Source organism: Hoplias malabaricus, chromosome X2 (assembly GCF_029633855.1).
Source record: "Hoplias malabaricus isolate fHopMal1 chromosome X2, fHopMal1.hap1, whole genome shotgun sequence".
NCBI lineage: Eukaryota > Metazoa > Chordata > Actinopteri > Characiformes > Erythrinidae > Hoplias > Hoplias malabaricus.
Window position 1 is genome coordinate 2,505,029 of NC_089819.1, and position 23,254 is coordinate 2,528,282.

The window sequence follows — 23,254 nt, forward strand, 5'->3', positions numbered from 1 at the left end:
TTGGGACAGAGGCAAAAACATGAGTGAAAAGCTTATATATTGTGTAAAACAAAAAGAAACTGTGTAATGCATTGAAATCCACATGACAGTTCTATATGCTTATTTGAATAAATACACAGATAAAGATGATTAAATATATGTAGAAATGTAATAAAAACAAATAACCTATATCAATCAATCAATCAAATTTTATTTAGATAGCGCTTTTTACAACAAAAAGTCGTCACAAAGCAGCTTTACAGAGATCCGGGTCCAACCCTCCTATGAGCAAGCCAGGGGCAACAGTGGCAAGGAAAAACTCCCTCAGCACACGAGGAAGAAACCTTGGAAGGAACCAAGACTCATACGGGGAACCCATCCTCCTCGGGTCGACACCGGAGACACAACAGAGAACAGAAGTAAAAGTGAAATGATGACAGATGAAGGGGTTATAGTAATGTGAATGTAGTATTTTAGTGATGATGGAGAAGCGGAAAAGAAAATGATGAGGATGATGGTATTAGTGATGTATGAGTCTGATGAAGGAGGAGGTGGTCAGTGATTCTGTGTGAGTTAAAATTAGGAGCAGAGTTAATCTGAAATAAAACAGCATGGCCAAGCATGATAGTGTAGATGAGACAAGGCCAGGATCTTCTACAGGACACAGGGGCTGGATCAGGGCAACACCTGGAGAGCAGCAGGACGTCTCAAAGCATGAGAGAGACGGGAGAAAGAAAACCAGACAAAGGGAACAAATAAAAATACAGAAGTTAGTAGGGTCATGGTAAAGAACGGGCAAATTTGTCCTGCGAAAAAAGCCTCCACGGGTCAGGCAAGAGAACCCAGCGACAGACAGCGTGTTGGCGGTTACTAGAAAGCTAACTAAAAGAGCTGTAGCTATGGTCATATGACCGGGTTAATACAGAGCAGTGATAATATGAAAACCAGCCCGAACACCAATAGAGAAGGAGTAACCTGAAAGTGAATGATTAACCAAAAGCGTGTTTGAAAAGGTAGGTTTTTAATCTACATTTAAAGATTGAGAGGCACTATACAGTGCCCAAGTGATATAAATAAACAGCGTCAGTATTAAACCACTTTAAACATGTTATGTCTGTTTTCTTAAAGGTACATGTATGTAAATTGTGCCAAAGTGGAGTGAAGAAACTCAGAATGTAAATGAAATTCACCACTTACCAATGATTTGAGTCTCCAAATCATTGGCCAATAGGCAATCCTACACTCATAGAATATTTGGACTGAAAACGTGGGACTGAAAGTGTAGCTCCATGGCTCTGCAGATTAACCCTCCTCAAACACATGTCCCCATACATTCTCTGCTTCCCTTTTATTCTACAAAAATATTTGTACATCTATCATAAACATTTTAAAACCACTTACAATTATTTCTCCTGTCATCACTATAGTGCTTCTGTCTACAGTCCTGTCCCTTACACTTACACCTTCACACTCTTCAATTAAAGATCCTTCTGGCAAGTATGCACTTTAATACATAGATAGGATGGATATTAATCTGCTGTGATGCTTTCAGATATGAACCCAGTCACAAAAAGCCTCAAAAAAAAAGGAGAAACAATAAAAACTAAGTGCAGCTGGATTCTTTACTTCGTCTTTGTCAGACAGTTGTCTATTAAAATATTGCCAGGTTTTCCATAAAACTATTAAAACACATGATACGTTTACAGAGGACGTGACCGAGTGTTTTTTTCTAAATTTTATTTTCGAGCTTCTGCCTTGAAATTTTAAAATCAGGTCCAGCACACCACTATTGTAATACGTTTATGATCAAGTGTGTAGTTTGGGACGCAGCCTTTCGCTAATTATGTTCAACGTCACAAAAAGTGTGCACTTCAAAGAAGGCAATAGGGCATGAGAAAAGGCCCCTTAAGGACATAGGACAGGGCCTATGTCAAGGGATACAGTAGCGCTACCTTCGCTTCCTGCTTCAAGATCTATTTTTTGTGGTGGTTGTCTTCAGTGTTTTTGAAACGACGACAATTACTTGTTAATCTGCAGATTAAGGCCTTCATTTACGCTTTCGCGAAGGTGTTTAATCTAACCGGCACGCACTTTTCTCCAAGTGGTCGTTTCCTTCGTTAAGAACGTTGCTTGAAGTTGAAACGAAGTTAACGGAAATGAGTTTCTTGTTGTAAGTACGGAAGCCTACTCCGTGTTTGACTTTGGGATACAGTTTATACCACTTCATTATCTCTCTGTTTATGTTTTAGTAGGTTGTTTAGCTTCGTCACGAAACTACCATATGGTTATATTAGAGCTAATAGTTTTAGACCGAACTAAGCAGTAAACGGAACTAGTTGGCAAACAAGCCATTGAGCTCGTTATCTACTAAGATGGCCACAGTTCAGTTTACTCCGTGTTCTCCAGTGTTAGAGTAACTAAGTTAATTACTTGAATAAAATGCAAACCTCCTTTTATTATGATTTCAGGATGTTATTTATTTTAAACCCGATATATTGTATATACAGCTAAAACATTTGTTTTTGTCCCCTTTAAAACATTTGTCTAGAAACGTGGAATAAATATCAGCAGTTTCCTGGCGATGTCTCAATTTTTAAAAGGCAGATAGGCATCTTAACTCTGACCAGGAATCAGTTTCATCGTTTAACCTATTTTCATACTTTTATTTTCTTAGCTACTTCATACACTGCTTGACAAAATTGCACATGCATTGTCTATTTTTATCAGCATCACTTACTAAAACTGTGCACTTTGTAGTTCCACAATTACAGGCTTTAGTCCATTTGTTGCTCTGCAAACTTTCTTTCATAATGATCTTCAGTGGTCAGGACAACCACAGAGCTGTTATTATTTGAATTAGTGGATCATTCTCAGCTGCGCAGTGGCTAAAACAAACTGCAGCATGAGCTGCACTCTCTGACTTTTCACTCACAGGGCGGAACATCAGGACGTGTATCTAATAGAGTGGGAACAGTTTTTAAAAACTCTAGAAGCGCTGATGTGATCCACTTTTCCGATACCAGCACAAGACACATGAACACCACCGGCACATCAGTGTTTTCTCTGCAGCACAGGGAATGATCCACCTCCAAAACCATATCTGCTCTGTGTTGGTCCTCTGTTGGTCCTGAGACCACTGAAGAACAAGATGACCAAAGTATGTTTAAAAAAAACATATACGTATGGTCAGTGGAACTGATAAAATGGAAAATGATGGTAGAAACAAGAAGTTCATTTTAATGTTATAGCTTTGAAAATGTATACTTTTTAAATTTTGCTCAGGCAGCGTGTGGGGAATGTGTTTGGACAATATTTTTCTGGTTTAAATGAAAGGCTGTATAGTGAGCTATGACACTAGATTCCTTCTGAAACCCCAAACTTTTAAAAGGCTTACCAGCTTTGTGCCTGATATCTCTCATTAGATGTCAGAAAATTTATGTTCAATGTCTTAGCTCATATCAAAAAAATGATTTATAGCTAAATCAAGAAAACATTGGCTACTGTAATGCTACTGAATTACAAAATCATTAATTAATGAATGATAAAGTAGTGTGCTTCCTAAATGCACATCCTTTAAAACTTGAGCAGCACAGATCCTAACGCAAACTAAAAAAAAAGAGAACTCATTGCTCTCATTTTGAAAGAAGAGCACTAGTTGCCTGTGATCTTTATTATAAAAGTATTTTACTTGTTTTTAAAGCTAGTAATGGCCTACTTTTAGTTTACTTAAAAAAATATAGGCTCTGTTTATGTTCCAGTGTGCAAATTCAAATCTCTAGATTCTGGCCTTCTGCAAATATCTTTAGTAAAACGTAGGAACCATGTAGAGGCCTCTGTCTGTTGTTGTTTCTAAACTGGATCTCAGTTCCCGTTTTAAATATAGAGTCAATCTCAGTACAGAGTTTTTACAAAGCAATTTGGAAAGATCTCCCTTTATTGTAACTTTTAATTAAATGCTAATGTTCGTATTGAATTTTGATATATTATTTGTCTACAATTTGATCTATGGTTTCATCTTTAAGTAGCCTTATTAATTAAATTTGTATTTTTTTTATTCATTTTATGTATGAAATATTTGATCTGTAATGCAGTATGAGTAGCTACAGATCATTCCAGGGATTTTATGCTTTGAAAGTATTAACAACATAGGCCATATAGAGTTACAGCTATTAGCATACTATTTATAATCATTCCAGAGGAACAAAATAATTAGATAGATTAAGTATTTTAACACAAAATACCCCCCCCCCCCCCCCACACACACACACCCTACTGATTACTGACATCCTTGCTAGGTAGGTTTCTGTTTTAGATTTTTGCCATCTACCTTGTGCTTATTTTCCTCTTTAGGTGAAACGCTTCCATGGTCAGTGACACTAAGACCAAGTTAGAAAACTGATCAGGATGTTTTAGCTGTCATGTTGTCATTTTACTATTAGCAGCAGATGATGATGTTTTAGTATTGACTGATTCATTTTATTTGCAAGCATTCCTATTTTTATCAGCCTGATTTCCTATGGGTGTGTATCTGAAACATTATGGTAAACATTGACATATCTGTCGCTATAGCACAGCTGTAACACTGAGTTTCATAACTGACTGTTTTGGAATACTGTAATTTTAATTTAGCTGTATTAATAAGGGAAGCATTGTGTTAGCCTCATGATTCTTTCTACAGCATGCCTTCCTTTTTAAAAAAAAAAATATGTTAAGAAGCATTCCCTGACTCCACTATGCCTTTTTTTGCATCATGCGCATTGCCATTTTTAAAAAATATTTATGATTGAGTGGACCCAGCCACTGAACACATTAGCTTATACATATACTTGGATTAACAAAAGAGGAAATGATGTACTGTAAAGTATGAAAGTATGGTCAGAAGTGCTTTCAAGTGTGTTTGCAAATGGCTTACTGTAGGTTTCAGTGTCTTAGCTGAATTCTTGACTCTCTTGCATTTTTATTAGGTTTGTCATGCACATTACTGTCTATGCTATACAATTCTATGCAAGAGATGATCGTGTGTAGTTTTATATAGTGTGATGTATTTTTGGATTTGGGAAGTTCTAGTTCACTCAGTAAATTTCCACTCACATTATTAATACACCCATTGTACATTTATGTTCCCACTGACTCAAGATGACATTACGGGTGATTTGGGGTAAATTTCAATACCAAGGTTGCACTCTGGTCTTGGAGAGCTGTGTTGTTCTTTTGACCCAGAAAGAATGAAATTGTATTCTTGGGACTGCTCTTCACAGGTTTCCTTTTACTAAGGCTACAACTGCAGGGTAATGTCTACAAAAAGAAAACATCTTGGTACCAAAAAACAAGACTTGGTGCTACGTTGAAATTTGGAGATGTGGATCTGACCAGTACTAAGATAGCAATGAATGTTTGGCCCACATGTGGCACATCTGCGGTCCTCTTGTGTGAGGGTGAGGTCCACCTTAAATGAGCCAGGTGTGTTGTGGAACACAACACTTTTCGTAACCCAAGTCAAGACTTGGTTATGTTATGACTTGCTTTGTGGAACAATCTGGGCCCACGACCATCCCACACAACCATTGCCAGTGCATTAAGTGCCAACGAGCCAGATTTTACCCAAATGTGTTTTCTGCTTCTCAGTGAATGAGAGGATGTTATTTGTTATTATCTGGAAGTCCCCAGCTAATGTATCTGCAGTACTGGGGGTGGATTGAGTACATATCTGGGTAAATCTTTCTTTGTATTTTCATCCATAAGTGTTTGAATGCAACTTTAGAATTGGAAGAGAACTTGGAGCAAGAACACACAATAAATACATATTGCGAATCCCCCTTGGTGTTTAATACAGTTTTGTATTTTCCTGTACAAACAGACCTGACTGGTAAGTCTCCAAATTTAGGGATCCCCAAAAGCTGGAGTTGTTTGTTCATTCATTCATTGTCTGTAACCCTTATCCAGTTCAGGGTCGCGGTGGGTCCAGAGCCTACCTGGAATCATTGGGCACAAGGCAGGAACACACCCTGGAGGGGGCGCCAGTCCTTCACAGGGCAACACACACATATTCTGATATAGATATTCCAGAATTAAATTATAAAATGTTTTTAAAAAAATAAAACGTTTTTGTTTGTTTTATTTTGCTCTAGTGGAAGTCGATCTTCAAAAACATTTAAGCCAAAGAAAAACATTCCAGAGGGCTCTCACCAATACGAGCTGTTGAAGCATGCTGAAGCTACGTTGGGAAGTGGCAACCTTCGTGCTGCTGTTATGTTACCAGAGGGCGAGGACCTTAACGAATGGATAGCTGTTAACAGTGAGTGTTTACTGCTGCATGGGCATGAGCTAATTATTAAAACACCCAAAATAAAATTCACAAAAGTGATTTTCATGATTAAAATGGCAAATGTTTAGAGGCATTTCACTACTACCTTCCTGCTGCAATAATTTTTGGACTTTTCAGTAAAATCTTCAGTTATGTGTCATAATGGAAATGAACATGTTTACCATATCTACTTCTTTCTTTATATTAGCTGTGGACTTCTTCAATCAAATCAACATGCTCTATGGCACCATTACTGAATTCTGCACTGAGACCAGCTGCTCTGTTATGTCAGCTGGGCCTAGGTAAAAAAATAAGTAAATAAATCAATTAACCTTTATAGATTTAAAGATTCTGTACATTCTGAAGTTTTGGCTGGCGTGATGTTTCTTGATCTTATTTAAACTTAATTTAATAATCTGGAAAATTGACTTTAAACAAAAGTGGGTTTTAGAAATATTTGTTAGAAAACCCAATAATTGTGTTTCATGTTTCTACAGGTATGAGTATCACTGGGCTGACGGCACCAATATAAAGAAACCAGTTAAATGCTCAGCCCCAAAATACATTGACTATCTGATGACTTGGGTTCAGGATCAGCTTGATGATGAAACCATTTTCCCTTCCAAAATTGGTTAGCATTTTTAAAATTTGTAATGTGTTGTAAAAATCAACATTTAAAAAAAATAAAATAAAATAAATTATTTATATATACACACACACACACACACACACACACACACGGTGCAGCACAAAATTAATTAAAAAGTGAAGAAAACACATACACTACACAATAACACAAGTTATAGATTAACTATAAATTACAAGTTGAAATACTGTGTAGGTTGGTGTAGTATACTTGACAAACTGGACAGAGGAATCTTTTTTCTTTATAATTATCTCAGTGTAGTTTTGATGATTTCTAAATTAAAAATCTCTTGAATTACTAAATGTTGGGGTAATAGTTGGTCATATAATTAATTCATGTTAATAATGAACACATTAGCCTTGACAACACTATTGTAAATAGTTTTTGTATGTAGAATCTGAACAGGCTCCATTCATTAGGCAGTTTAATCTACCTTCCTTTGTTCCCCCTCTCTCGCTCTCTCGCTTGTCAGGTGTGTAGAGATAGAAGCAGCGTGGTAGGCATCATTTTTCCACTCCAGAATAAAAGCCCTCTGCTTTTGTAAATGCCGTTTCATATAATTATCTAAATTGTGATGGAGCAACAGGAGTAATTAAGCAGCGGTGGGCCGCCACCGCAAATTACATTTATATGAAGAAATGACTTTAATGTGTGTGTTCCACAATAATTCACCCAGCAGTAAACATTGATAATGTTATCTACTCATTTGCAGGCGTGCCTTTCCCAAAAAACTTCATGTCAGTGGCAAAGACCATCCTGAAACGCCTGTTCAGAGTCTATGCTCATATTTATCACCAGCATTTTGACTCTGTCATACAACTGCAGGAAGAGGCCCATCTCAACACTTCCTTCAAGCATTTCATCTTCTTTGTGCAGGTAAGAGCACACACAAAACATGCATACATCCCTGGGGATATGGGGACAGCTAAAAGTTGTAGCTAAAGTCAAAAAAGATTGTGGAGCCTTGTAAATGACCTATATTCCAAAAGGAATGCAAGTGTGTGAGAGAGAGGGAGAGAAGTAAAAAAAGACGATGGGTAATAGTAAAGAGCTTCATGCTTTTTTTTTAAACATCTGATAGAGACCAGAGCAAAAACATTACATCCTCTGCAAGGTGCAGACAGATCACTCAATCAACTCCTAACCAACACCCTAGCCCTTGAAGAAAAGGAATAAAAAAGGAGGTGAAAGATTATTCTTATCATGTGGAGCTTTGTATTGGAATTACCTGCATCAGAATTTGTTAAATTATAGTGTCAAAAAAGACGGATATTGCACATGTCCGAGTGGATATAAATAAATTGTTTTAAATAGGAAAGACTATTAAATTAAACACATTTAAGCATGAACTAAACAAAATTAAAGTGGTTTCTAGATTAAAACTTCAAGCAAGTGTTTCATACAGGAAACATTAAAACAAATATTTGTAGTGGGTAATATACAACAGTAAGAGGACAAAGATAAGTGTCAGATGTGTTCTGATAAACACTGTCAGCATAATCAATAATAGGAAAATATTAACTGAGAATTTACACTTTTTTCTCACGTCATTAGAAGAAAACTGAGCAATTAATTTAACTCAGGCAAACCAATAAAATTACTGTTTAAATTTAGCATAATTTAGCATCATTCCCACATAAATTTAGCATCATTCCCAAAGTCCAAGGTATTGGAATGAATAAGTTCTCAATAGGTGTCCCATCATCAAAATATATATACAACTTAGTTAGAAGTGTAAATAAGTGTCTTCAGCATAAAGATGAAGAGGATGATGACTAAGAGGATGAAGCTAATACAAAAGAAGATTCTTATGGCAGGCTCGACAGCATCTATAAAGGCTATTTTAAAGCAACATTATGAGCCTAATATTCTATTGAGGAACAGTAGTTTTTGGACATTTTCATCCTGGGACAGTGTACAGCCAAGCTTCTTAAGGCTACTTTAAAAAACTGTCAGCGACTGGACAAATGCTATTTGGTTTGTGAAGGATCATATTTGAAAAAGGAGGTTTATACTGTATAACGGTGGTTATACTGTATATATGTGTGTGTGTGGTAATTATTGTGAATCAAAATAAATTGTTACTCGCAAAAACAAAGATGTAGGTTATAAATAAAGTGGAGATTTGATGTTGAGCGGCACGGTGGAGCAGCAGGTAATGTCACAGTCACACAGCTCCAGGGACCTGAGGTTGGGGGTTTGAGCCCCGTTCCGGGTGACTGTCTGTGGGGAGTTTGTTGTGTTCTCCCTGTGTCCGTGTGGGTTTCTTCCGGGTGCTTCGGTTTCCTCACACGGTCCGAAAACACGTTTGTAGGTGGATTGGTGACTCGAGTGTCAATAGGTGTGAATGTGGGAGTGTGTTTTGCCCTACAAAGGACAGGCACCCCCCTCCAGGTTGTGTTCCCACCTTGATTGCTTGATTATTTATTATTATTATTTAAACATTTATTGAAAACATATCCATGAAACTCATTGTTTTGTCTTCTTTGCATGTCTCTGATCAGGAATTCAACTTGATTGACCGCAGAGAGCTGGCTCCCCTGCAGGACCTTATTGACAAGCTGGGCACCAAAGACAGATAAAAATACACTCGTCTCTGAATCTTCTGTTAGTGCTGTAAAGCACTTTTTAAACATTTTATTTTATTTTTCTTTTTATTTTGAATAAACATATAACTATCTTTTCAATATTGTATTAATTCTGGCATTGATTTCTGCATAATTCTAGCATTTCAAGTTTTTTATGAGCTTAGAAAGGAGAATTTATGGCTAGAATCAATACATTTTAAAAATAGAATTTCTCTGTAGTACTTGACTTTTTGATCAGTTTTGGTTAAGAAAAAAAATGAGTGTTTTGCAGTCATTCGGATACTTCTGGCATACATGTTTTACCTAAATTTACTTCATTTTTAGATTTTCTGCTTTTGTTGTTCACTATTATTTGAGCCTTAAGTAACTATTCAGCAGGACCAAGGTTTGAAGGATGACTAGATGCATAATAATATTTTGTTTAAGGTAAACTCTGACCAGATTTTTTTTATGATAAATTTGATCATTTTTATACAAGCAATAATGCAAAATATAAGTTGTGTTTTTTCAGTTTTTATAGATTGTTGTTTGCTGTTAAAAGCTGTGAGTGCACATTTCACTGTGAGAGTAGATTCTTGGTAACGTGTAAAAGACTCTGTCAAGCAGCTGTCAAACAATTTTATTTTGAGCTGAAAACTTTATTTTTTTAATCTTAGGTCAGTTTTATTGCCTTGAATGTAAGACTGTCATTCAATCACAGTATTTTATTTCATTTTACAGTTATTCTTTTACTTACATTTATATAATTCTGATTAATTTTTTTTCCCTGCGTTGTTTATCATCAATGGCATGTGCTGGCACACTGTGATAGCTTTTTGGTTATATTTGACAGAACCAAAGTATTGTATATTCAAGCAATAAAACAAAAGCTATGTAGGATACAACTGCTTTCTCCACTGAGATTAAAAAAATCGAATGTTATTTATTTTGGCTGTTATTTGATTGTTCCTTATGTATGTGCTGTTACAGTAACATATTTTGTCAAGACAAAAATAGCAGATATGTCTAAACCTTCCAAAACATTTGAATAAGGTCTGTAAAGTGTACTGTAGGGGTTTAGTACTTATATTTTTATGAAAGTTTTATTTCCTCTCTTAGTTAAGTGGAGTTTTCTGTAGTGTTAGAATATCCAACACAATTTAGAAGGGATATAGGCTACAACTTAGATTTAGTTTAACCATCTTTTTATTTCACATGAAGTAATTTGTGAATTTTTTTTTTTTGCTGGTAGTAGCTTGCAATAAATTTATACTGAGCATGAGCTGAACTTTGTGTCTTAGAAATGGAAAGAAAATGTTTTCTTTTTTCCACTGAGGACTGTTTAATAAAGATCAATTGCTTTATTATACTCTTCAGTGTCTTACAAATTGTTTTACCCTTGAAATATATGAAATATACAAGAAGGTACTCCTGAATCACTTTGATTACTACTTTTTTAAACAATGAAGATGTTTCAAAATTTCATATCACTTTTGTATCTGGTTTTTTTTTTTTTTTAAATCCTTAACCATTTAATACTAATTTTAAATATGGCATAAACTGAATTTAATTCATCATGCCTTCAATAGCAGAAAAACTGGGCCAAGGACAGCATGTGTTAAAATAGTTTGATTCAATTCCTCAATGGTAGTTTTAAAATGGGAACATAAAGTACCATAAATTGCAGAATACAAGGAGTTGCTGTAAGACCACAGCATAGTGTCTTGATCATTTGAATTAGATGTGTTTTATGTTGAATCGAACGGTCATTTGCAAGATTGTGCAATGCTTTTATTGCATATTAGTACAGGAAATCATAGTGTACCTAAACATATGATCTTTAATACTAAGATGGCTGATTATTTTACCTTTTCATGGCATTAAAAGACTTGGCATGGTCAGATGGAATTATTCATCAGGGTGTTCAAGACTACAGTAGAGTATTTTTTTTAACCATTATAATTTTTTTTACTAAATTTGATACTGTAAGTTCCTACAGACAAAAAAAAGGTTATACCCAGTTCTGTACTTGGAAACCTATTCGTTCTATAAGACCACAGTGGATGTACTGATTACTTGATTTCCATTTTCAAAGGCCATGCTTTCGCACTACCGTAAACCGGATGTAGACGCGCATACAGAAAATATTTGTGAAGGTGGTACTCGCCACGCAAAGGTTTGTGGGTAATTGAGACTAAGAATGAGTCCCGGGGCGTCTTTAGCCGAAACAACTACGCATTTAATGCTCGTCTGTGCGTGTTTTAAGTGACACAGACGAGAAACATTTTTGAATGTCGCAACGCAACCCCGTAAATGCCTGGCGCTGTTCCATTCTCATTGGCGGAAACGGTGGATCAACAACTGCGAGAGACTGACTCCGGACACTGTTATTTCATGTCACACTTCATGTAAGCACGTACTGGCTTTGCTTTCACTCCAACGCCGTATACACTCGTTTGTACAGTTGTTAGTTGATGTGAGCGCAGCCTTATTTACTCTGTAACAATTCGTAAAAATCCACTAACGTTGAATTCGCTTTGAAGGAACCGGTGTAAGAAATGAAGGCAGGCAGAGAGAACAAGTACATCTCGTTTTAATTTCGGATCATCTTTAGATAAATTACGTGTACAGCAATCTTCCCTTGTGTGGTATTTGGGATTATTTTAAAACATTTTTTGTAGAAGATTCTGTTATTTAAATCAGGCGGGTTCGCGGTGCCGACTCTGATTCAGCATCTAAGCCGTGGGAATTTAGAGAGTCGATTCCATACGTCAATGTCTAGCTGTTTTCAAACATCAACACGTAAAAACAACTTGTATGAAATAAAATGTTATACTGATTGGCACTTGCAGATCTCTCTGTCCGCCTCATCAGCTGCACTTAACATAGATTCAATTAACCCTTGCAGTGAAAGCTATATAAAGTGCAGTTTTCCGTATCGTACGTTATTGTTTTCGTTAGCTATATCCCAAACTGTACAGAAATACAGATTTGTGGAATAGTCACCTGCTGGCGCTTTTGTGTTTGAATCACAATTTCCCACAAATATATATTTCACGTTGTTTCCTCTGTGCCCAAAGTCAAATTCTGGGGGATATAACACAAAGCAGAATTGATCAGTTTAGCCAAATAACGTAAGCCCAAAGTCAAGCATGTCTGACTGGACAATCCTCAACTTTGTGCTAAATATTTTTTGGGAACTTGAAAAACCTGTTCCCCTGACTTCTTTGGAGTCGACTCTCATTGCCTGGAATCGACTCTCAGCCTCGGCGGTTCTTCACATGTGACATCAAAAGCAGAGAGCCATGCGGTGTTTGTTTTGCAATATTTAAGACTTTGTGTTAAAGTGGTAGCTCGTTCACACGATCAGTCTGATCTACTTCGTCGCGTCTGTTCTTTTAATGATTTATAACATACACTGAAACAAATACTGTATTGGCTGTGGCAGTTATTAATTTATTAGTTTTTATATTATTTTATTTTATTATTTTATTAGTTATTATAACTTATTAATGGATGCCGCCTGCGTTTGAATGATCCTGGGTGTTTAACCTGACAGCATGTTTCTATCTGTTCTTGTGGAATAAGGGAAGGAATCTGAACAGCGGAGGATAGTCATGCGTTCTGTAAAGAACACGCTGCATCTGAGCAGGCGTTTCCTTTCCCACTCATCCCAGAGTCATGTAATTCACCCAGTAGATGGGATTAGTCACGTCAAGAGGGTCTCTATCGAAGGTAACATAGGTGGGTACATATGAGTTTCAGTGAGGTTTATTACATTTACTGGCCCAAAAAGTCACACTCTTAATATTGTACGTGCATTGTGCTTTTTATTAGCTCCTCTTTCCCTGCAGATGAACCCTTAGCCCATTTGACCCTATTCTTAAATAGTCAGGACCCCCACAGTACCATCAGGGAGCAAGTGTTTGGGTGGTTGAGCATTTCCAGTGTTGTTGAGAAACTGAGGTGTTGGTGGTGTGTGGGAGTGTTGCGCTGGTATAAGTGGATCAGACACAGCAGTGCTGCTTGAATTCTGAAATGTGGTGCCCACTCCTCGTCCACTGTAGACACACCTAGATGGTCCACCTTGTGAAAAAAAAAAAGTCAGAGGTAGTAGCTCATCTCTTGTTGCACAGTTATCATCCTCTGTGCCTTTATCAGAGGTCCCAGTACACAGGTCGGCTAGATAATTATAGATAAATGTGGACTATTCTCAGTCAAGCAATGACATTGAGGGATTTAAAAGTCCAACTCACCACCACGGCATCAGCGTCACTGCAGCACTGAGAATGACCCCCCACCCAAATAATAACCTGTGGGGGTCCTAACTACTGAAGGGCAAGGTGAAAGTGAGCTAACACATTATGCCGAACAATACATGGGCTATAGTCTGTAACTGTGAAGTACTCTTTTAAGTAGATCTGATAAAATGGATAGTGAGAGTGAATAGTAGTAGAATATTTATTTATTTGTTATCTTTTGTCAAACTCCAGCGGTTGGAAAGTCGACTTTTGCCAGGCTGTTGCAGAATGCAGGACAAAACTGGGACGTTACACCTGAACCTGTCAGCAAGTGGCAAAACATTGAAGAGGCAACATCACAAGTAAGGACAATAACTATACACATCACAGACTGCAGTTTCTGAAAGCATAGTTTCAAGTATTATCCGCCTATGTACTCGATAGAGTTCATGTTCATAGTGAATTATAAGCTGAAATGTTGAGAGAGGTAACAATTGAAAAAGTGTTAAAGTACCATAAGTAACTGGCAGTCTCTTCAGAATTAGAAAGTGTCTAAAAACAGATATGGATCTCAGTTTATAGAAGGAAATATCACTATAATGGTAATTAAAAGTATATCTTTTTGCAAAACATTCAGCCTTACACCTCAGAGAACCAAATGCATATTTATTTATAACATGCTGCAGCCACTGCATTCACAAAGCAAGCAGCGTTATGGCTGATCACACACCCCTCACACACACCCGTCACACTCTTACCATCTGTGAAAAGGTCCACAAGCATTTGAGACCTTACATCGAGACTGTCCAACAGCTTCTTCCCCAAGTCATCAGACCGTCAACAACCAGTGACTGGACTCAACAAACACACACACATCCTGTTGAAGACTGGACTTTCTTCATTAATTACTCATTCACTATTAGTTACTAGATGGTCACAATACTGTGCTGTGTGTTAAGTTGTAGATAGAGGGTCCTCATACTCCCCCCATTGCAATGTATTGGTAAAATGTCTCATTTTCAAATCCTGATGTGTTGTAGTTTTTATTGTGAATAAGATATGGGTCGATGAGATTTGCAAATCATTGCATTCTGAGTCTCTCATTGAGTCTCAAATATATTGGAATTGAGGTTTCTTCTAACTGAAATCCATTTTTATATGTACATTATCTCTTTATGTTCATTATGTTCTTTTTTTTTTTCCTGCAGCCAGTGCTGACTCCTCAACAAACCACCAGCAACCTGTTGCAGATGATGTATCAGGACCCCAAGCGCTGGTCTTATACCTTCCAGACGTTCTCTTGCATGAGCCGCATGCGCACCCAGCTACAGATGCCTCCTGCAAGATTAATGCAATCCAAAGAGACCGCTGTACAGGTGTATGAACGCTCCATCTACAGTGACAGGTGATTACATATGGCGCAGGGAAGTGCTCTAGTCTGAGTTGGGGCTGCGTGGTATGAAAAAAATACAATTATTTACAGTTCAGTTAAATTTGTAATGTTTTTAGAACCTGTATTTTTTCAGTATCAGTTACCAGTATGAACCATAGTTATGAGAAATTCTTTGAATAGTGACTTGTCTTGTCATGAAATTTTTGTCAATAATGAAACACCTGCAAATTAATTTATACAAGAACCCCCACACATTAAGAGCATATTCACAACTTGCATGATTCCTTTCTAGTAAATGCACCTCGATAGAATGTAACGTGTCCACATGAAATGCAAGGTGTATACAGATGAGTGGCATGTTTTCCCAAAAATTCAGTGGAATGTCTTGCATCACATGTGAAAGAAGACCAGTATTCTGCAGTTGTGAAATGACCCAAAATTCTCCCACACAAGTTGTGACCTTTCTCTTGTGTGCAAAATGTGCTCTAGACCATTGCAGAAATTACAGCAGCTGCCAACCAAAGTCTCCTGCTGCACTTGAACAGATGCTGTGTTACCTGTCAGAGACGGATTTTACCTGTATTTCACAGCATATAATACACGGGTTTTGTCTGTATTTGACAGCATATAATACACAGGTAATTGTCTGGAAGAAACCATGCTTAATATAGGTTCTTAATGAAGCATCTGTGACATGCTTTCGTCAAAATACCACAAGCATCAAACAACACAACACCATCCTTACTTGTTTAAACCACCCTGTTCAGAACAACCAGTTCAAGCCCTTCTTGGTTCTCATTTTCACCATTAACCAGTATTATTTCTTATTTCTCAGCGGTCAATTTTTGTTTTGCTTCGATTAACCTCATCTTTGCACTATTACATAAGCTGTGATTAGAGTGACTCAGATGAGGAGGCAAGATAGTTCTGAAATTCCTGCAGTCTACATAAGATCAAAATCATCCCATGTTTTCAGACTAGGGCAGATCAAAACACTGGCAGGGGTGTTATGTTTCACAGTTTGTGGGTTGATAAAACCTCCATATGCCCACATTAATGTACTATTGCACTCAAAGTGAATTTTATTTTTCATAATATGTCCCCTTTAAGAAAACTACGAGTTTACTGCCTTGAACATCCATATTGCATTTTGCATTATTTGTATTCTTTTGTCTTTTAGGTATATTTTTGCTCAGAATTTGTTTGAGCTAGGCAGTATAAATTCAACGGAGTGGGCTGTGTATCAGGACTGGCACTCTTTTCTTGTTGAGCAGTTTGGTCATAGGGTACAGCTGGATGGAATCATCTACCTCAGAGCACCTCCTCAAGTATGAGTTACAACTCTCACACCCACACACAAACCCACAGTTCCAGTAATACGCTTCTTCTCTAGCACAGGCTCACTGTCTCTGTTTTACAAGTTTTAGGGCCACATTGAAAAAAAAATTATATTCATAGAATAAAGTCATAATAATTCTGAGATTTAAGTCAGAAAAATATTAATATTAAATAAATGAATGTTAACGTAAAGCAAATGATTAAACACAAATAAATATCAGTAGACCTATAACAATGTAACTGTTCTATAATACAGTAATACAGAAAGAGCTTCAACACTTGCTTTGTGCTTCTCCGCACTGACAGAGGGGGAAGAATCAAAGCCAATTTTTTCTAGACTTTCATTATTCTATTTTTTTTGTCGCCCGGTCTTTATCTGGTATAAAATAAATGTGTCAGCAATTATCGGTTTGAAATATAGGCAAAATCAAAGCATCTGTCTGATGCCGATAATCTTTAAAAATGTAATTATCTGTCAATATTGATATAATTCCCATATCATCATGCATCATTTATTTTTTAGTAAAAATATTAAGATATAAAAATAATATCTTTATTGTATTAGGATATGTATTATGATTATGAGTGCAGTAGAATTGTTTTTGGGTAATCACACTACACTACACTATATGGAAATAAGTAGGACACACCTCTTAATTACCAGGTGTATAAAATCAAGCACCTAGTGGTTAAGTGTGTCTTTACATACGTTTGTGAAAACGTTTGTCTTTTTAAAGAGCTCACTGCATTCAGACATGGTACTGTAAGAGGATGCTACCATTGCATCAGTCGGTGTAATTTCTTCCCTCGTAGATATTCCATGATCAGCCGTGAGTGGTGTTATTGAAAGGTGGAAGTGTTTAAGAACCACAGCATTTGAGCTACAGGTAGTAGACCATGTACTGTCCATTTGGCTGTTTGATGGACAAATCTGGGTTTGGTCAAAGCTAAATCTGACTGCATTGTGCCAACTGAAATCTGGTGAAGGAGGGATAATACTATGGATCTGTTTATCAAGGGTTGGCCTAGGCCTCCTTGTTCCAGTGAAGGGAAATATTAATGCATGATTATACCCAGACATTTTGAACTAAGATAAATTTCCACTGCCTGACCTCAACCCCATGTAACACCCTTGAGTAGAGATCCAAGCACAGATTGGTGAAAGCTTTCAGAGATGCAAAATGGGGACCAATTCCATTTGAATGATTTTGGATATAGAATGGGTTATCACAAAAGCTTCTGTATGTAAATGTGTATGTGTCCCAATACTTATGTCCAGTGTGATTAATTGGTTTTTTTTTCTTTTCCCTGTGAATGCCTGTATCAGATCTGTTCTTTGATTTCGTCCCATAGACCTGCATGGAGAGGTTGGGCCGCCGAGGCAGGGAGGAAGAACAAGGTCTACCATTGGACTACCTTGAAACACTGCACACACAACATGAAAACTGGCTCTCTACCAAAATTACAAAGTGAGTTTGCCAGTCTTTTAACTGCTAAAGTTCCTGGTTACAATGGTTTGATCAAAAGAATTGCTTACAAAACTCTATAAATGCATAATGTAGAATCACCTGATAGAGAAGACTCTACATATGGTATTTCTGTGTAGACATGGAAAAACAACTTTTTAACTGTCAAGGAGTTTTGCTTATTGTGCTTTTAAGCAAATATTATAATGATAATTATTACACAATTATCTCTTTATATTAATGTTTGTCCATTAGCTAAGATTTGGCTCCTTCATTTTTACACTTTAGCTCCCATCCAGATGTATCTTAGAAGAATTGGAAGCTTAAAGATTCCAGGGTAGCTTTGTGAAAACTGCATGCCAAAATAACAATTCATGTTTTTTTAAAATTGTACCAAGTTACATCACATCGTTAGAAACAGAAGCAGCAATCTTGAATTCAGAAAATCCTTCATAATTTTGTAGTTTTTGTGTTTCTCCTCAACATAGAACACTTTATGGATTTCAGAATGAAACGTTATGTTGAGAGTTCCCAGGGCCTTTGTATGAAAAACAGCCCTAAAACAACACAGTTCCTCCACCATTTTCAACAATGGAGATTTGTTATTTTTGTGTATAATTCACCTTAGATGAATGTGGACAGGTGGTCAGGGTACTTTTGACTCATTTAAATTTTTCTTCTCCATGTATAAACTTTATGTATAATTCTGAATATATTAATGAAAACACTCTTCATGCGGCACGGTGGTGCAGCAGGTAGTGTCGCAGTCACACAGCTCCAGGGGCCTGGAGGTTGTGGGTTCGATTCCCGCTCCGGGTGACTGTTGGTGTGTTCTCCCTGTGTCCGCGTGGGTTTCCTCCGGGTGACTGTCTGTGAGGAGTGTGGTGTGTTCTCTCTGTGTCTGCGTGGGTTTCCTCCGGGTGACTGTCTGTGAGGAGTTGGTGTGTTCTCCCCGTGTCTGCGTGGGTTTCCTCCGGGTGACTGTCTGTGAGGAGTTGGTGTGTTCTCCCTGTGTCCGCGTGGGTTTCCTCCGGGTGACTGTCTGTGAGGAGTGTGGTGTGTTCTCTCTGTGTCTGCGTGGGTTTCCTCCGGGTGACTGTCTGTGAGGAGTGTGGTGTGTTCTCCCTGTGTCTGCGTGGGTTTCCTCTGGGTGACTGTCTGTGAGGAGTTGGTGTGTTCTCCCCGTGTCCGCGTGGGTTTCCTCCAGGTGCTCCGGTTTCCTCCCACAGTCCAAAAACACACGTTGGTAGGTGGATTGGCGACTCGAAAGTGTCCGTAGGTGTGAGTGAATGTGTGTGTGTCTGTGTTGCCCTGTGAAGGACTGGCGCCCCCTCCAGGGTGTATTCCCGCCTTGCGCTCGATGATTCCAGGTGGGCTCTGGACCCCCGCGACCCTAAATTGGATAAGCGGTTACAGAAAATGGATGGATGGAAAACACTCTTCATTTGAATTGCATTCATTAGAATTTCTAAAGTAGTCAGTAATTGTGCTGACTGTGACTTTTCTTGGTAAAGAAAGGTTAGAGGTTATAAGTATAATTGTATTTCTCCCCTTTCGGGTTGGGGGTTCTTAGAGTAATTTCACTTCTTTTGAAGGTACGATATTTCTTAAATTCTCCGTGAGATGGACTCTAAATATCAGTAATTAATACAGCTGGTTTGTGCTTCCATTGCTCATTACCCATTTTGGCTTCATAGCTCAAATACATAATTTAAGAAGGACATTTGTATAAAATATGTTGACCCATTAACTACATTACAAGTCTGAGATATTACTGATTGCAGGATTGTGTAATCTGATGTGTAACATTTCAGCCACTTACAGTATTCACATCATTAAGACTGTGTACTAAGTGTGTTGTGTGAAGAGCTAGAAAAATTATAAGAGTTTTTGTTTCCACTGCAGGGTTCATTTTCATCACTTGACGCATGTACCTGTATTGGTATTGGACGCTGGTCTTGAGTTTGAAAAAGATCATGAGGTTCAGGCCAGACTCATTAAAGAGGTACACCATGTCTGAACACGTAGCGTGACATGTAGCAGTGACTTAGCATTGTTTTATTATTAACTTCAAATTGAAAGTATAGAAAAGTCTTTATATACTGTTTTTTATTTTCCTTGTCCCACAGGTTAAAGATTTTTTCCAAGGTTTGTAAATCCTAAAGCACTGCTGTCAGACGTTTAAGATCATCTGTGTGCTGGATAAAAGGGGTATGCTGAATGGTTCTTTATCAAGAATAATAAATATCATCACCTGGACCAACAAACTACCCATCAGTTCAGACGACCTGTTTCATTACATTCAGACATTTATATTTGTATGTTTTATTACCGTACTGTTGTTGGAGCAAACTAAAATATCGGACCATCGCTACTCTGATTTTGTGCGGTGTAAACAAATGCACATTCCTCAATTTCATAAAACTTGACTCCATCATAAATAGTAACAGTAGCTATGGTACAATTTAATTAGATTTTTAGTTGAAGTCTGTGCTAAATTTGACAGTGTTTTGGGGATTATTTTTTTAAACTGTTAATGTTAATTTAATTTTACACCTAGTGTAATTCCGTTTTACAGCACCATGCTAAAACCAATGGGATGGGGGGATTGACGGTAGTGGTTTCCTACCCTCCTCCAAAAGTTACATAGTGCAGTTTCTGTAATACTGAGTCAAGTGTAGCAATGACAGAGGCTCTATTCTCCTTACTGCAGATCAGTGAAGCATCACAATGATGTAGAAACTTTAGTTTTAAAGTCAAAATATTACGGTTACAGCTGTTACTAAGACATTCTCCACTGAAACTAATCTTGTTTAAGGCTATGTTTTAGTTCAGAAAGCAGTTCCACCTGTGCTACATTCTATTGCTGTGCTTTTGTACTCCAGTCAGCCATAATGTTAAAATGACCTTGTTTTTACACACATTGTTAATTTATTGAGCTGCACTTTTCCTACATTGTACATTGTTAGTCTGCATTCACCCTGTTCTTCAACAGTCTGTTCATGTGTGTTGTTCTGGTCTTGGTGGTTCAGTCAAAGCAGTGCTGCTGGAAATTTTGAACATCTCATTGTCACTGCTGGACTGAGAATAATCTACCAACCCAAAATATCCTTTCTTTGTTTTTACATACACATTACATTCATTCTGATTTCAATTCATCAACACACTGAACACTAAATTGCTGCAAAAGAGACGTTTGAAGCCTAGGAATATTGAAAACTTGAATATGTGCAGTCAGGCTTGGGTCTGTAAAGAGCAACGTACAACTAGCAAATATCTGCCTATGATTGTAGTAAAAAGTAGTAGTCTTTATGGAATTGCATCATGACATGAGTTTGTAAATTATTTTGCGCGTTTACAGTTCTTTTCCAGCAGATGGCGCAGCACTCAAATGAACGTATATCAAGAATCCGTATTGCTATGCAATCCGTCCTGAGAGAACGCCTACATCTGTATCAGGGCAATGGTAAGCCAAACTCCAGCGAGTATCGAACCCAGAACCTCGAGACCCTGGAATTGTGTGGCAGTGAAATTACCTGCTGTACATGCTCGCACAGCAACAGCACATCCCACAACATCTCTCATGACAGCTACATATTTAATTTAGTGGTGATTGATTACACCGTCTCCTTTGATCTATTTAACATGGGAAGTTTCTTGTTTTGAAAAAGTACTGCAACTGTGATCAGGTGATACACAAATGTAATAAACAAAACTAAAGAAATCCCTATAAGTCGGTCAGTCTACTTTCTTTCATTCATACATAATGCATCAGAACAAATATCCATGTGTGTTCTATACATCCTCAAAGCTTTGGCCTATGTTCCTCAAAAAAAAACAAAAAACACTTTACATGACTTTAATTGGGTGGTTTACTCCCGTTTTCAGATAAGCCCCGCCTCCTTCGCGATGAATGGCTTGTAGTTCAAGCTTAAAAGAACTACTAGCCAATCGAACTGATGCAGGCGGGGCTTGCCGGAATACAGGCGGGAAAGCGTACGCCTTCTCCCAGGCACAAGCCGGCAGCGTTTGCTCTTAATTCCCCAAGGGGTTAAGAGAATGGGAAAGGAGTGTGCGGTGGCACACGATGGGTCTTTGTTCATGTGCTCAAACAGAGCATGGCCTTTCGCACTAAATCCTGGAGAAGGACCATAACGGGTTTTCCAGTGGAGAGATGGAGCAGAGACGTCCAAAAACGCTGATTATTGAGCGAGTCTAGCCTGACTTTAAGTAGTGCATTAAAAAAATATTTCGGGTTATATATACATTTTATCAACTATCCAAGTGACTTTCAAATATTTTTTGCGACCGCAAAACGGTTCAAAAGACGCGTCTTAAAAAAAAAAACAAAATAAGGAAAAAAAACGTATTTTTTTGTTCTGAAAACTTTAGAAAATTTTCAGATGGAGTTGCGTTACCAGAACGTACATTTTTAACGTTTTTTTGTTGTTGTTGTTATCGTGTATAACCTGTGACATTTTGAAAAGATGCATTTTTTATTATAGGAACACAATTTGAAACAAATGTATATACATCGTTATTTGAACGTTAATTTAAATCGTTTTCTTTGAAACGTAATGTCACTTTGGAAGCGTACCATTTCATGTATACGACCGCGAAAGTTATGACAAAATACAAATTAAAAACTTTGACTCTGGCCTACGTTTTAACATCAAACTGATGTCAAAAAATGACGTCATTTTTGTGTTTTCAAACTAAACATAAAATTCCTGCGATGTAACCAGAATCCAGAAAAGATGCGAACACGAATATATTCGGAACATTGTGTGTTTTGAAGCGAGTCGTGCGCGTAAATGATATAAACACTCGGGTCTGTGAATTTGACGGAGAAATGCGTTTAAGAGCGAATGTCTCAACGAGTTCAGAATTGCAGACTGAGGCAGTGCAACGTAAAACAAAACTTCTGCTCTGCCTTGTGAATTAAAATAAAGTAGAATCGTGGAAACTAGTTCCACATATAAACTGTTACATTTGATGCTGTACCACAAACAGAGAAAAAGAGATGCCTGAGAAAATTCATGTGTGTGTGTGTGTGTGTGTGTGTGTGTGTGTGTGAGAGAGAGAGAGAGAGAGAGAAACAAAATTATATCTCTTTTCCAGGGGCCATAACCGTTTTGCACCCTCACAATGTGAGTAATTATTGAACTTATGTATAAAGTAGGGCCAGTCTCCGCAAAATAAACGGAAGTCAAAGTAACAACGCACGGAAACACATTCATATGTGTGTGTGTGTGTGTGTCTGTGTATGGATTCCGCGACAGTCTGCATAATTGGTCGAACAGCTGAGTCCGTGGCGCGC

At 37.6% G+C, this 23,254-nt stretch overlaps 2 protein-coding genes across 4 annotated transcripts; both read left to right on the plus strand.

Annotated features, from left to right (window-relative positions):
- Positions 1-1,900: 1,900 nt before the first annotated feature.
- LOC136676416 (MOB kinase activator 1A) lies at positions 1,901-10,848 on the plus strand. Its single transcript, XM_066653418.1, has 6 exons — positions 1,901-2,149; positions 6,108-6,274; positions 6,492-6,585; positions 6,781-6,914; positions 7,642-7,805; positions 9,434-10,848. The coding sequence occupies exons 1-6, from the start codon at positions 2,136-2,138 to the stop codon at positions 9,509-9,511; spliced, it is 651 nt and encodes a 216-aa protein (XP_066509515.1). The 5' UTR covers positions 1,901-2,135; the 3' UTR covers positions 9,512-10,848.
- Positions 10,849-11,607: 759 nt separating this feature from the next.
- On the plus strand, positions 11,608-21,624 carry LOC136676415 (deoxycytidine kinase 2-like). Of its 3 annotated transcripts, none has more exons than XM_066653417.1 (8): positions 11,608-11,672; positions 13,085-13,240; positions 13,990-14,099; positions 14,946-15,142; positions 16,311-16,458; positions 17,822-17,937; positions 19,840-19,939; positions 20,064-21,624. In XM_066653417.1, the coding sequence occupies exons 2-8, from the start codon at positions 13,114-13,116 to the stop codon at positions 20,088-20,090; spliced, it is 825 nt and encodes a 274-aa protein (XP_066509514.1). In that variant the 5' UTR covers positions 11,608-11,672; positions 13,085-13,113; the 3' UTR covers positions 20,091-21,624. The 3 variants fall into 3 exon arrangements, 2 of the variants coding, with proteins under 2 accessions (XP_066509514.1, XP_066509513.1); XR_010796291.1 differs by lacking the exon at positions 11,608-11,672 and adding an exon at positions 11,685-11,904 and having other exon boundaries at positions 17,796-17,937; XM_066653416.1 differs by lacking the exon at positions 11,608-11,672 and adding an exon at positions 11,685-11,904.
- Positions 21,625-23,254: the final 1,630 nt, after the last annotated feature.